At 47.9% G+C, this 13,996-nt stretch overlaps 1 protein-coding gene across 3 annotated transcripts in view; it reads right to left on the minus strand.

Moving 5' to 3' along the window:
* dmd (dystrophin) overlaps positions 1-13,996 on the minus strand; it is a 129,386-nt gene that overhangs the window by 48,629 nt on the left and 66,761 nt on the right. For all 3 annotated transcript variants that reach the window (XM_068308880.1, XM_068308881.1, XM_068308882.1), the window contains 13 exons: positions 13,056-13,134; positions 12,084-12,196; positions 11,839-11,967; positions 9,870-10,062; positions 7,531-7,676; positions 3,867-3,967; positions 3,672-3,783; positions 3,482-3,595; positions 3,237-3,392; positions 2,990-3,160; positions 1,997-2,179; positions 1,764-1,898; positions 1,332-1,481 (listed from right to left, as the gene is read on the minus strand). In XM_068308880.1, coding sequence (XP_068164981.1) covers positions 1,332-1,481; positions 1,764-1,898; positions 1,997-2,179; positions 2,990-3,160; positions 3,237-3,392; positions 3,482-3,595; positions 3,672-3,783; positions 3,867-3,967; positions 7,531-7,676; positions 9,870-10,062; positions 11,839-11,967; positions 12,084-12,196; positions 13,056-13,134 — 1,782 coding nt within the window. The remainder of the gene's footprint in view (positions 1-1,331; positions 1,482-1,763; positions 1,899-1,996; positions 2,180-2,989; positions 3,161-3,236; positions 3,393-3,481; positions 3,596-3,671; positions 3,784-3,866; positions 3,968-7,530; positions 7,677-9,869; positions 10,063-11,838; positions 11,968-12,083; positions 12,197-13,055; positions 13,135-13,996) is intronic.

A 13,996-nucleotide genomic window follows, 5' to 3' on the forward strand; every position in this document is an offset into this window, starting at 1 on the left:
GAGATTAAATATTTAGACAAACATTGATAACAACCTTCCCCGTGGCGATGTTCTCCGTTTCCCCAGCAAATTGTCAGCTCATGAATACGTACTCTCATTAAACGCTCAGTTTTCCCTTATTACTTACAGTATTTCTCTCTCACACACACACACACACACACACACACACACACACACACACACACACACACACACACACACACACACACACACACACACACACACACACACACATTATATTATAGTGGTTCTCTTAGAGGACACTTTTCTCTGGAGGAACACTTTCTAAACGGTGACCTTTGACCCGAGTGACATTTCATCTTCTCGGTCAAATTGTAGTGGGAGAAAGAACAGAAACCAGACGCTCCGTCCTGGTTGACGATACGCGAATCCTTCACGTATCCTCGCTTAGAGACGCACGGCTTCACCTCATCGCCGATTTTTAGTAGGTAGTCACGTGATACCGTACGCGCATGCGATTGGCTGACAGCATTTGAGACTTTTATTCCTAAGTCATGAAATGTTCAGAAAAGTGTCCAAAAAATATTTAAAAAAGCATCCTGTGTGCGATCAACTTGGAAAGAACGGAGGTGTAGAACTGAAACATCCCATCAGGACGGGGTTTGCTCCTCTTCCTGTCGTCATGGAGATACTCACAAGCATCCTGAGCTCCTCCTCGTCTTTACGGATGGTCAACAAACACGGATCGTATCCGACCGGCCTCACCTTACAGGGATGCATAATGACGCACACACACACACACGCACACGCACACGCACACACACACACACACACACACACACACACACACACACACTCGTCTGGTGCGGACGAACGCTGTGAGGCTTATCAGGCTGCGAGGAGAACATTAATCTGGTTCTATTGTGAGGGAGGATCAACCCAGTGTGTGTGTGTGTGTGTGTGTGTGTGTGTGTGTGTGTGTGTGTGTGTGTGTGTGTGTGTGTGTGTGTGGACTGTAATCTGTCACTTAGGATCACCACAACAGTCTGAGGATGTATTGCTGCCATTGACGGCGGCTGATGATGACCAGAAGGAGGAGATGGGTATCAGGAGAGGAAGAGGAGGATTAATTACAAGAAGAAGACGACGAAGAAAGAGCAGAACGGAGAGGTAAAAAGGAGGATGAGAGAGCGATGAATGAAGGAGGAAGAGGAGGAAGAGGAGGGGGAGGGGCTGACGTTCATTCTGACATCATTTGTTCTATTAGAAGAAGAATTAGTTAAATTCTCATCTAATTACAGACGCATTAACCAATGAAATTTGTCCACCAGCCAACTGACCAATCAGACGACCTGATTTCTCCGACTCACCCGCGCCATCAGCTCGTCCCACCGCGCGTTGAAGGCGTCCAGTTTCTGCTGAATCAGCTCGTCCAGGACGCCCCCGTCCATCAGGGTCTGGGCCAGCTCCCGGATCTGGTTCCTGTTGTCCTCCGGGTGGCGCAAGAGAACATCCAGGCTCTGCAAAACGCACATTTTAACGCAGAAAAGAAGAAGAAGAAGATAGTGTTTAGATTGTAGGATGGACTCAGATATCAGGCGGGAAGTAATGACATTCAGGGGTTAGAGGTCAATTAGCTGATGGGGGGGCCCGCCGGGCGCCCTTCGCCCCTGATCTTACCTCCGATTCGTCCGGAAGGGACGATAGCGTGTAAACAGGAAGTCGACGCAAAGCAGGAAATCAGACGTATCACAATAAAACTATAAACTCCCATGATCCTCTGCTCATCCTCCTCCTCTCACCTCCAGCGCCTCCTGCAGCTCCTCGGCGCCCCCCTGGAGTTCATCCGTCTCGTCCAGCTTCTGCTCCAGCTGGTCCAGGAAGGCGTTCTCCTGCTCCAGGTAGGACAGGAGCTCGCACCAACACGCCCACACCTCCTGCAAGCCACGCCCACCAGGAGGCGCGAGAAGGAGAGAGAGAAGGAGCAGGTCAGACACGTGAAGCAGAGACAAACCTGGGTGGGAGCAGGTTTTACCTCCAGGGTTTTGCATTTCCCGTCCAGCCGGCTGCACAGGCGCTGGTAGTTGGCCGTCAGCACCTCCAGTTCGGACCGCAGTGCATCGTGGGCCGTGGGCGGAGCCTTGGAGATGAAACTGTTCACGCTGTCGGTCAGGAGTTTGACCTTCAGCTCCTTGGAGTGGACCTCCTCCTGGGCGCGCTGTGAGGACACAACGAAAGATTCACGGACGCGTCCGAACCCGTCGGAGGGAGACTGTGTGTGTGTGTGTGTGTGTGTGTGTGTGTGTGTGTGTGTGTGTTTAACAAGTTGTTTGATAAGAATGGAGCAGATGGTGAGAAGGAGACGGAGGGAGGCTCTAATGGGTGGGGGGACGGACGCCCCAACAAATGAATCAATGCGTCTCAAAGCCACCGAGTGTGAAGAGACGGAGTGACGGACAGAAGGGGGGCGCCAACAAATCGATGGATGAAGGAGTAGCTGATGCTTTCCCGATCGAGGGAGGGGGGCAGGGAGGGGGGGAGGATTAAGGGAATCAGCCGGCGAATAGATTCAGCGACGGAGTTTCCTTTAAGCGGAGCGAAGCTGGGGGGGGGATTAAAACGAGCCAGCAAAGTAAAATCAATTTTTAATTTTCGACTCTAAAACTTTTTTTTTTTTTTTTTTTAGAGGAGGGGGGCGCTGAACGCCAACGCTTCTGACACCCCCCCCAAAACAAAGGTACATTTCCATTTGCAAAAGGTAAGCTGATGGACGCTGGGAGAGAACAGGGAGAATCAAAAGAAAGAGTTGTGACTTCAACAGTGACGCAGGGGCGTGCAGGCGGGGGCGTTATCGACTCGGAATAAGACGGGATTAGAAAGAGTGATGGGGAGGAGAGAGGACGGCAGAGGAGTCCACACGGGATGAACAGACAGGAGGAAACAACGACGGAGGAGGAATGTTTCTCACCCCATCCCCACCGGATTGGACCCGGGGATTAAAAGGAGATTAGGGATTGGTCAGACGCACCTTGAGCTCCTCCACCGCCTTGCGGAGCTCCTCGGGCGTCTTGTAGGTGAAGTCTCTCTCCAGGTAGTCCTCCTCAGCCTGGTTGATCCACTCCTGCATCTCCTGCATCTCCTTCCTCAGGGCCATGGTCTTATCCAGCCCCCCCTTCAGGGCCGACTTCTTGGCGTACGCCTGGAGAGACGAAACGGACGCTGAACGAGCCCCTGGGAACGTGGGTGGGGAAACCCCTCTGGATGATGTCACGCACCTGCTTGCAGACATTCTCCCATTGGCCGTTGAGCTCATCCAGGAGTTTCTGGATGTAGAGGGCAAACGGAGGCTCCGCCTCCTTCTTCAGGTACAAGCCCACCTCGTTGATGCCGTTGACGCTGGGCTGGATGGTGTGGATGTCGTTCACCAGAGCCTGGCCAATCAGAGCGCGGGATGGAGATGTTATAAAGACACCTGCAGGTAGAGGACTTCAGCATCAGCAGGTGTGGACGGAGCTCTCACCGTGCATTGTTCCAGCTGCTTCTCCAGAGCTTCGGAGTCTCCCAGCGCCGGCCACTCCTCGTTCAGGAACACGTCCACGTCCGCCATCCACTTCTTCAGAGTCTTCACGTCGTTCTGGAGCGACGAGAACAGGCGTGGGAAATTATGTTCTGGAGACTGTTGGAGCCAACGGTCCATCTCTTCTACTCACCTCAAACTGCATCAGTTTGGCCATGAGCTCCTGGATCCTCTGGATGCTGTCGGCCAGCGTGGCCCCCAGTCGTCTCCATCGGCCCACGATGGACTCCATCTCCTGGCGGTACCTGGGAGGATCGAAAACCGATGGACAATTTGGAATCTGAAGCAAATTTGGATGGAAAACCCGTGTTGATGTTCTGCGTCTCACTTCTGACTGATGTCTGGTGGAGCTTTCTGGAACACCTGCTCCACGGCGGAGGTCACGTAGTCCACCTCGCCCTGGTGGTCGGCTAGCGCCGCCTGGATGCCCTGGGGGGGAGGAGACAGTCCGTTGCTGTCCAATCCGTCATCATTGACTGTGGCTTACCCACAATCCTTCAGTGAATCCCAACAATGTGACTCAATCTGTCGAAGTTGCGTCGTTTGTTAGCGCGGCAGGAAGTCGGAGGCGTGTGGCGCGTGCGGCGGTACGCTCACGGATCTCCGTCTGAGCGAAGACGCACAAACAGCAGAACGTTATTTCGGCCTCATCGACTCGCTAGCAGAAATAGCATTAATTAGCCACAGCTGATGTGATCCGCTGCCGCCGCCGTTTGTCATTGTAAATACGGCGTGCCAGCTAGAGGAGCATTTCACACATCTCTCTTTGTTAATGAGGCTGGAGCTGAGCTAATGTAGCATGTGTGCTAAGTAGTTCAAGGCGGCGGCACCCAAAGTCGAGTCGAGATCCGATTTTTTAAATTTTTTTTATTTTCTGCTGCACGTGTTTAACCCCATTAAAGGGCGTCAACCTTTTTTTTCTAGATCCGATTTAAACTCTCCAGGATGTCTTCATTCTTTATTTAATGGTCTTGATGTCATTTCCCTCCAAAAAAGGGCAGCTAATTAGAGCTAGCGTGATGAGCTAGTTGGTGGATTTAACACCTGATCCATCCATAAATGGTTTGTCTGCCCCCGCCCACATGGGTGGACCTATTACCCTCCCTCACCTGTCGCACAATCCCATAAGCCTTTTAGCGCTATAAAATTACCCCCATGTTCATGCCCCTCCCCCTCGATCTGATTGGATGTGTAGAAACGAGTCAATCGAGAGGAAATTAGAAGGCAAACCAGTGATAGATTAGTGATTAATAGATGTCAGCGGCCCGTCGGTTTTCATTGGTTCCAGTTGCAGACCAGTAAACGACATTGTGTGCTTAAGAAAGTTAATTACACTCTTCAATCAATTATCAATACCCCCCCCCCCCGACTGTGTCACCCTTCTGCACCACCGCAAATTAATCACCAGATGTAATAACAGCAGAATCATCGGTAGTGATTGAACGCCGCAATCAGGTGGTGAATCATGTGGCTGTGGATGATATTGATAATCATCTCTCTCCAAGCTGCCAGTCAGCTCAGCCAATCAGCTTCCTCGCTTCGGGATTCAAACCCGGTTCAGAGTTAATCAAAAAAGGCGACTCCGATTGACGCGTGCAGATAGAAAATTAATAACGGCTTATCAGTATGCAGAACGGAACGCAAATTATTATCTACCATCAACTTTAATTAATCTCAGGGCGACAAGGCGTGACCCCCCCCACACACACCCCCACGCCAAACAGCCCCAACACGCTTCCCTCAGACGTGACCTTGAATCGACGTCTAGAAGGTGAAATAACCAAAATAAAGAAACGGCTTTTTTAACGTTCGGACGGTGACTCGTGTGTGTGTGTGTGTGTGTGTGTGTGTGTGCGTGTGTGTGTGTGTGCGTGTGTGTGTGTGTGTGTGCAAACCGGCACCGACCTCCGCTGGTTGTTTGTGAATGTTTGTGTGTTTATCTGTGCAGATATTGCGATAAACAGAGACACCGATTTGCTCGACTGGGATTCTGCTCACCCGCCTCTCATAAGCGGTAGACAAACACACACACACACACACACACACACACACACACACACACACACACACACACAGATGACAGCAGCAGACCGGAGCTGGCCTCCTCCCTGCATGTTAAGCAGATGTGAGGTTTTTCAGACGGGGTAACGGCGCCGCACACAAAAAAAAACCTGACATTCTGGAAGCGACCTTTTATCCAAATGCCAGGTTTGGCCTCTCATTATGTGATTGCACATATAGCCCCCCCCACCCCCCCACCTTATAATGATGTACTGTCTTTTAAGATATCACAATACTGGTGTTTTCATTTGGAATGACCACAAAAACATCCGTACGGCACAAGAAAGGCTTTCATCAGCAGCTGAGCCGTTTAATGAGATAAATTCACACTTCAAACAGGATTGTGGGCCAGGACGTAGTTCAGGGGGGGGGGGGGGGGCAGCAGAAAACTAATCAGTTCAGGAGATAATGGAACCAATAAAGTCACTCTGGTCTAATTTACTGAAGAGGCTTTTGGCCAAAAAACCCGGAGCTTTCATCAAAACAAGCGGCGCCGTGCGGCCGCGTCCACGCCGTCCGGTTTGTGACGGAAAAAAGGAAGTTCAGGCCGACGGGTCGGCACCGTTCCAATCGGCTCACGCTTAATACAAACAGGGTGGGTTTTTATGTGGAAAATATCCTGTTCAGCCTGAACACTCATCCTGCAGGGCTGTGGCGTTTCCAGGGATGCCCCGGTGTATCAGATGCAGGCGATTTACCCAGAAGGCCATGGGTGTGAATCAGACTCTGGGCTAATGGGGCTTGTCATCTGTTTTCTGTCTCTTCCTTTACCCCCCCCCCCGTCCCCCCACCTCCAGGAGCGGCGGAGGAGCATCGTTTAAAGGAGTGCTGCTTTGGCAGTTTGGCGTCGCCGGCGGCGATAGAACTTTACTGCTGGTAGTAAAAGCTGATTACAGCGTTATACCGCCGCACATGATGGCAGCGCCAGCGCCACTTTGGCATTTTATGGGAATTTGTAAACAGATCAGTGACACACACCAAATCCACCCGTCAACCGAATCACCGCTGACTCCTGGAGGATGATGGGATTGGAATGGAACCACCTCACCACATAATCACCTGTGAGACACAGCCGACACGAGGAAAACACGTCAGCGTCGGGGGTCAAGGCCCAAAACCAGGGAGGGATATTTTATTTATCCTGGAGGAAATTGTGATTTTAAAATTTTATTTTAAATATTATTTAAATGTATTAATTTTTTTAAAATTTAGATTTATTAATATATTATAAATTTTATTTAAATTCATTTTAAATTTTATTTAACATAACTTAGTTATTTATTTATTTGCAGAGGAATCGTGAGCGCTGCTTCATTTCGTGTTGTGCAGGTTGCATTAAACAAAACCCACAGCAGCCCTGTGGCAACAGGTGGACAGGAAACCAGCATCGGCACCGAGCGGCCAATCACAGACCCCGCTGGGGAAACAGATTCACACCGGGTTGAGATCCAGCAATGAGTTGGTGGATGAAAAACTGTTGTTATCAGCTTTGTCACCGGTGGTTCCTTCCAGTTCACCCCGACGGAGCTGCTAGCACTACCATGTCAAAGCGCTCTAAGCGGTTCAGCTCTCATTTAGCGGCGGATGGAGACGCCGGCTGATGTGCGACAGGTGAACGGTTCCGGGTGAGCGATGAAAGCAGTTTAACCCATTTAAAAGAAAAGAAGAAGAAGAAGAAGGGGGGGGGTGAAGCAGCGGAGATGAATGCGGCCGTAACGCGTGTTGACACGTAACAGTTGTACTCTCATTTGAAATGCATGAGAGAAACGCAATTAAAGGGCGATTGGAGTGAATGGATGTACTTAGCAGCGAGCGGAGGTGAAGGCAGGCGCCGCGTCGCCGCGGAAACAACGGATTCAACGTGACATCTGCAGAACGGAACGCGGCCATCGTAGCTCATGTTGGCTCTGAATGTGTGTGTCTGCAGGTACCTGAACGTCCTTCAGCCTCTGCTCCATGATAGGATACTCCGTTACGGCGGTGGATGGGATGGCCAGCTTGGCCTCACACTGTTGTAACCATGCCAACAGTGTGGATATGGTTTCTTTATAACGAGCCGGGGGCAAGCTCTCCAAAACTAGAGACACACAGAGAGAAAACAGGAAGATCAACTCACTGAAAAGTGAAAAGATGCAACAAATAGAAGCCTTAAAGCCTTATTTAATGAACAGAAACCGCTTTAACTTCCTTTAATTGTATTATTCTGACCAGTTTGCTCTGAATCTTGTGTCCTGGACCGGTTCTTCCACCGGTTTTCTTGTTAAAGCCGACGGACCAGGACTCTTTCATCCGTTAGATTTATTACATTGATTGATTTTGAAATTCATTTGGAGAATTGAGACGTCTTATATGTTCGTTGATCTGATTTATACTCATCAGGGCTTTAATGAACCTTGTCAGTTCAATCAGTTTGCATGAATTCAAAAGACGAAGCACAGAAAAGAAAAGAAACCCTCCTCTGCATCACCCATCCCTGCAAAATAATGTCTTTAACATGTAAAATACTACTTTTAACATGTGGAATATGACATATAAACCTGCTTTAACACGCACTAAGTCAGCATTTACCCCCTTTCCCTGATGCACCATCACATTAAACTCGCTATCGAAGCTTCCCTGGTTTGAACCCAACGGAAAGAAATACGCTGACCTGACCTAAACCGACATCAAAGCCCGGAGACGGAAAACAGCCATAAAAGCAAAAAAAAAAAAAAGAAAAAGAAAATGATTTCTTTCCAGAGAGATTCCTCCCTGCGTGTTCTGTAACTGTACTCGGACGCGGCTCAGTAATCCATCCGTGCTGTGAGCGGCGGGACGCGACGCTGGATGTCTCACCCCCGGCTCGGGTGAGAAAAGACGCCGTCTGAGCGACTGGAGCAGGAATGTGTCCGTCCAACAGCTGTCAGCATCCTTCTTCTCTTCACACCTTCAACATCTCCTCCCTTCGGCTCGCTCTTCTCACTTGGCTCTGCTTTTTTCTTTTTAGCATTTTTTTTGGTTTCTCATTGTTTTGCCATCATTCACTCCTTTATTGATATAAATAGCTCTGTGCTCTTCCTTTGTCACCGTGTCTTTCTGATTTAGCTCCCCTTGTCTTGATGGTTCTGCCTTTCAGCTCCTTTTTCTACCTCATTATGTCTCATTGTCATGTTTTCACTGAGAAAGTTTCAACACACATAGAGTAGGGACTACAAATGGAGGACTACAAATGGAGGACTACAAATGGAGGACTACAAATGGAGGACTACAAATGGAGGACTACAAATTGAGGACTACCAGTATGACTCTCCCTTTGTGCTCAGTACTGACTTTGCCTGAGTCATCGACCTTTGACCTTTAAGGTGTGGATGTAAGCACAATGAAATAAAGTCTTAGTTATCTCCATGTCCTTGCAGGGACAAAGGACCTTTTAAATCGGGGACATCTCTAAACGTCTGACAGGACGCCGCCGGCTCCAAACGAGGGAAATAATTCTCACGCCACTTCCGCGGCGACGCTTTAAACACACTAACTCATCACAACGACTCCCCATGAGTCAGAACTGGATGACATTCACCCCCCCCACCCCCAAAAAGAAAATGTGTCCGCTAGTGAAGCCGAATGTCTCCGCCAGAGAATAAAAACACAGCTAATGGAGAAACTTATGGATCCGGTCTTAATAATAACACCGGATCAAAACTATCTGCAGGCGTGACGCTGACCTGCTGGCATCCAGGAGGTTCACGCATGTATGACATGTTACATACATGTGGAGCTGACCCCACATTCAATGCAAAATTGAATGACATGTCTCCATTTATATTAATCTTAAAAAGGAGGATGCTGCGTGATTGCTTCTATGTTGGTCACCTGTTGCTGCAAAAAAAGGCTTAACCTTGTAGACGATCATGATTTTATGCTTCTCTCTTCTTAAATCTACACGCCAGAGGCCGTGCTCTTATTGTGAAAGGGTGTCTGACATTTACGGCGGGAACATTCCTGGAGAAGAACGGCCGCTGCTTGTTTCTGGAGCCCATAGTTCATACAGTCGTTACACTCCTCATGCATTTTGCATGGACCTCCTGAATAGCTTACCCCCCCACACACACACCCCCCCACCCAGCTCACTTCTGTTTCATGCAAATTTAATTTCCTCACACGGTTTACGACCCGGATCAGACTCCACAACCTGGAGGAGCTGCTTGAGACAAATGGAATAACCTCAGTTGTTCTGCTTTAAAGCACAAATAGACACCACCCTATCTGGGTTTGTGGGGGGGGGGGTACTCACTCAGCTGCAGCTGCCTCTCTCTCGCCCGGAGGTCCTCCAGGACCTGATGGTAGTGCTGCTGGAAGGCATCGATGTCGGCGTCCAGGAAGGCGGACGGGTCCTCCTCGCCTTCCTTCTCCTCCTTCAGCTCCTTCAGACGCGTCTCCAGGAGGTCCACCTGGGGCGTCAGCGCCGCCAGGCGGGTCACCTCCTCCTGAAACAGGAGACGGGATCATCATGGACCCCATGTGTCCACACCAGCACCATAAAGCTCATCTCTGGGGGGCTGTTATCATCTGAACGTTCCGCTCCATTCGTCCCATCCGTGATACGTTCTACTTTACAGACGTGTTTAAACACACTCACAAATGTTAATGAACGGGAAGCCAAGCAGGAAATTGGACCAGCTCAGCAAAAATAACGGAACGGTAGAAAATCAAACTGTACAAAGAGAACGGAGAGAAAAACGCTGCTTATCAGCACAGGAGGAACGAGAGCGTGGAAGATGAAGTTCAACAAGAAAAACTTCATGGTTTTCACTTTTTACTCCTGAAACTGAAACTTTTTTTTGTTGATAATTAAGTTAAAATGAAAGAAAACGGACCTGTTTATTCAGAAACGACACCCCAGACCATCAGGGTGCGTTTAGCCACGTAGCTTAGCTTAGCTATTGTCATCACATTAAAATTAACATGATCTAATGAAACAAGGCTACCATGACCCTTCAGATGAGGTTAACTCAATGGTGATGCTATCAATGCTAAGCTAAACTAGCTCAGGTTAATCTAATCTAATTCAGGTTCAGGTGAGTTGGGGGGTGGGGTGGGGGTTTTCGGGTATATGGATGTTATTTTAAAGCCAAGAACCTTTATTCACAAATCAGCAGAATTTATTTTCGTAAGCCAACGAGTGGGGGGGGGGGTCGTCTAACAGTTCACTAGATGCTTTATTTCTTCCAGTTTAACAGAAACTCTGAATATTTATGTGTGAGAGCGACTCTGGTTCGTCCGTTTGGGGGCGACGCGTTCCCCCACGTGCGTTTGAATAAAAATGTAATCTCAGCTTCCCCTGGACTCCTCTTCTCCAGATTTATCTGTTCATTCCCGTCTTCGTCTTCATCTCCTTCATCTCCAAGACGACCAATCAGAGCGCTTCCCTGCCGAGGCCCGCCGTTTATGACCCGTTTAATAAATTCAGGTGCTCGTATTTCCTCCTCGTTATCATCTTATTTTTTTTAGTTTGTCAGCTGGATTAAGAAAAACTACCGGCCTGATTTCCATGAAAGTTGGTGAAGAGGTTTAACGCAGGCCAGGAAAAATCCATTAAATTCTGGAGCGGATCCAAAACACGGGGGAGATGGGTAATTGGTTGTTGTTTTTTTAACTTTGAATGAACACATTTTAGTCCAAGGTTTCCGGCGTTAACTTCAAAATGTTTATTTTTCTGGTAGAAAATGGAAGAATATTTATTTAATACGTTTTTTTTAAAGACATTTTTCTGTGATTTAAAAGCAAATATTCGGAAATATTTTTGAAAAAAAAAAAAAGCAAGCTAGTAGTTTAGGCTAGTTAGTGTTTCCTCCATTTTTGGTGCAGCTTCGTAGCGCCAAATAATTTTTCTGAAGGTTTTGACATTTATGGTAGAAAATGGAACAATATTTATTGAATATCTTAAAACATTTTTTCTATGATTGTTTTTCGGAAGATTTTTTTTTACATTTAAGTGGTTTTCCCAGTTTCCGAGTGTTTCTGAAGGACAAAGCTAACGTTTGCAGGGTGGGGGTGGGGGGTCATCTAGTCTGGGCTGGAAACCATGAATTAATTACGTGGGAATACTTACAGCAAAAAGCTGCGACAAACAGATGCGTGAAAAGAGACAGAAAGTCAAACAAGCCAACAACGAACGGATCGCTGGACGAACACCCTGACTCAGGGTTATTACGGGCGTGTTCTGTGTGAGGAATGGAACGCTCCGTCTTCAGGTCACTCACCCGACATCGATCCAGCTGGACTTTGAGGGGTTCGGGTTCGGACGCCGGGGGCGCCTGGACTTTGAGCCAGTTGTCGCTGGTGTCCACGGCCTGTTCACACTGTTCATACAGGCTGTAGAAGGCCAGCACCTGCACACACACATTAATAACACACTTAACACACACATGAATGTCCTTTACATGACATTCATGTGTGTGTGTGTGTGTGTGTGTGTGTGTGTGTGTGTGTGTGTGTGTGTGTGTACCTTTGTGTGATAAGCCAGCCATGCCAGCCGGTCTGCCAACAGGGCACAGAACCCCACCCAACGCTGGTTCAGCTGCTCCGCTGCCTGGGCAATGTCATCAGCACGGCTCCCCTCTGGGGGGGGCAGAGAAAGAGCTGGTCAAAACACACACACACACACACACACACAACGTGTTGAATGTCATCTGTAGGACAGGTGAGGTGAAATGGCCAATTTGAAGCGTAAATCTCCAGTGGAAAATAAAAACCTGGATGGATTCACGCTCTTATTCTGAAAGGGGGCAAAAGCGAAGCTCATTGGCTGGAGCGTAATTTGACTTTGGCTGAAATTCAACAGATTCTACACTTCTTGTTCTTCTTCTTCTGTTTCCATCTCGTTGGATTTACGCGTCGAGAGGACGATGCTTTTCCCCGCTGCACCTGAATGCAACACGCCTGAGGATAGAGGACTGAGAGACGGCGGAGGTCGACTTATGGAATCCATTAACATAAATTCTGTCAGATAAGTGCATTCTTATCTTTCAAAGTGTTTTTCAACTTAATCTGCTGGTTTTGTTCATTTGCATTTGGAATAATAATAATAATAAAAAAGTTCCTGCTTGTAGAAACTTTACTGATAAAGATTTATTAAAATATTTCCAGGGTTAAACCGGAATTAATTTCGACTGGATGCGGATAAGCTGAGTTAGGTTCCGTCTGAAAGGTGGTTTCAGGAAGTGAAAAGAAAAGAAATAAATAAATAGTGAAAAATGATAAAGTGAGTGTTTTTCTGCTTTCAGGAGCCCCAACAATAACACAAGGACAGAGGAGAGGACGGATGAGTGGAAACATCTCTGTCTGTTCCTCTCTCTATCAGTGTTTCTATGGAGACAAGGAGAGAGGGTGGGACAGGTGGAGGAGTTGCCATGGGGACAGACAGGGTGTGCATGCATGTCTTTGTATGCATGTGAATGAGTGTGAGTGTGAACGTTACCCTGCTCCACCAGGGTCTGCGCCGTGCGAGTCGCCTCCTGGAGCTTTCGGTACTTCTCCGGTCGCTCTCTCTCTATCGCCTATGGCAACCGGTGGGATGGGATGGAGGGATGGTGAGTTCAATCACGAGGCACAGAAAAAAGGAGAAGCGGGGAGACAAGAAAGAGGGAGGAGGGTAAATTTTTTACGACAAAGACACATTAAAAACAAAATCAATGTCCACCTCTGATCCCCCCCCCCCCCCCCCCGCCGTGACATTTAGGACAGCCTCAGAACGTCTGGCGGTTTGGTGGGCGAGCAACAAAAAAAGGTCCAGGATAATAGCTGGGGTCATTAAACATTTTAAAGCCTGAGTCTGGGGCGACGGTTTATATGACATTCAGGAATAGCCGGGTTGGAGAAGCACTGCGGACAAACTGGCTTCACTTTCTTTTCATTTTGCTCGTCTGTGTCTGAAGAGCTGTTGAACACAGAAGAATGGAACGCTGTGGAGATGTTGGTTTTCTGTTGCTGCAGGTGAAGTTAGAAAATCTGCAAAGAAAATGTTTTGCAGTCACAGATTACAGTATTTCAGATTTTTTTTAAATATTTTTCATACAGATTTCTCCTTTTATTCACTTTATTTACTGACTTTAAGAACTTTAAGACCGGCACACTTCAGAAAGACGCACAATGCCTCTTTTTTTTATTAATTTTTCTTGTTAGAAATGTTCTTAATGCTGATATAATGAAATATATCTCAGGCTGTGGCCGGTAGAAACAAACGAAGGTCAGCTGCTAATAAAGACGGGCTGGAAAAAGAACTTTTAAGGAGCTGAGATTATCTAAACGCACACGAGATGAATTCAGATTAACACTAATTCCACCAGTCGCACGTCTGCTCTCACTTTCTAGGTTTTAAAAGTGCTTCACATTTTATTTCTCCTTTGCTTTACTTCAACT

The sequence above is a fragment of the Antennarius striatus genome, chromosome 24, assembly GCF_040054535.1.
Source record: "Antennarius striatus isolate MH-2024 chromosome 24, ASM4005453v1, whole genome shotgun sequence".
NCBI lineage: Eukaryota > Metazoa > Chordata > Actinopteri > Lophiiformes > Antennariidae > Antennarius > Antennarius striatus.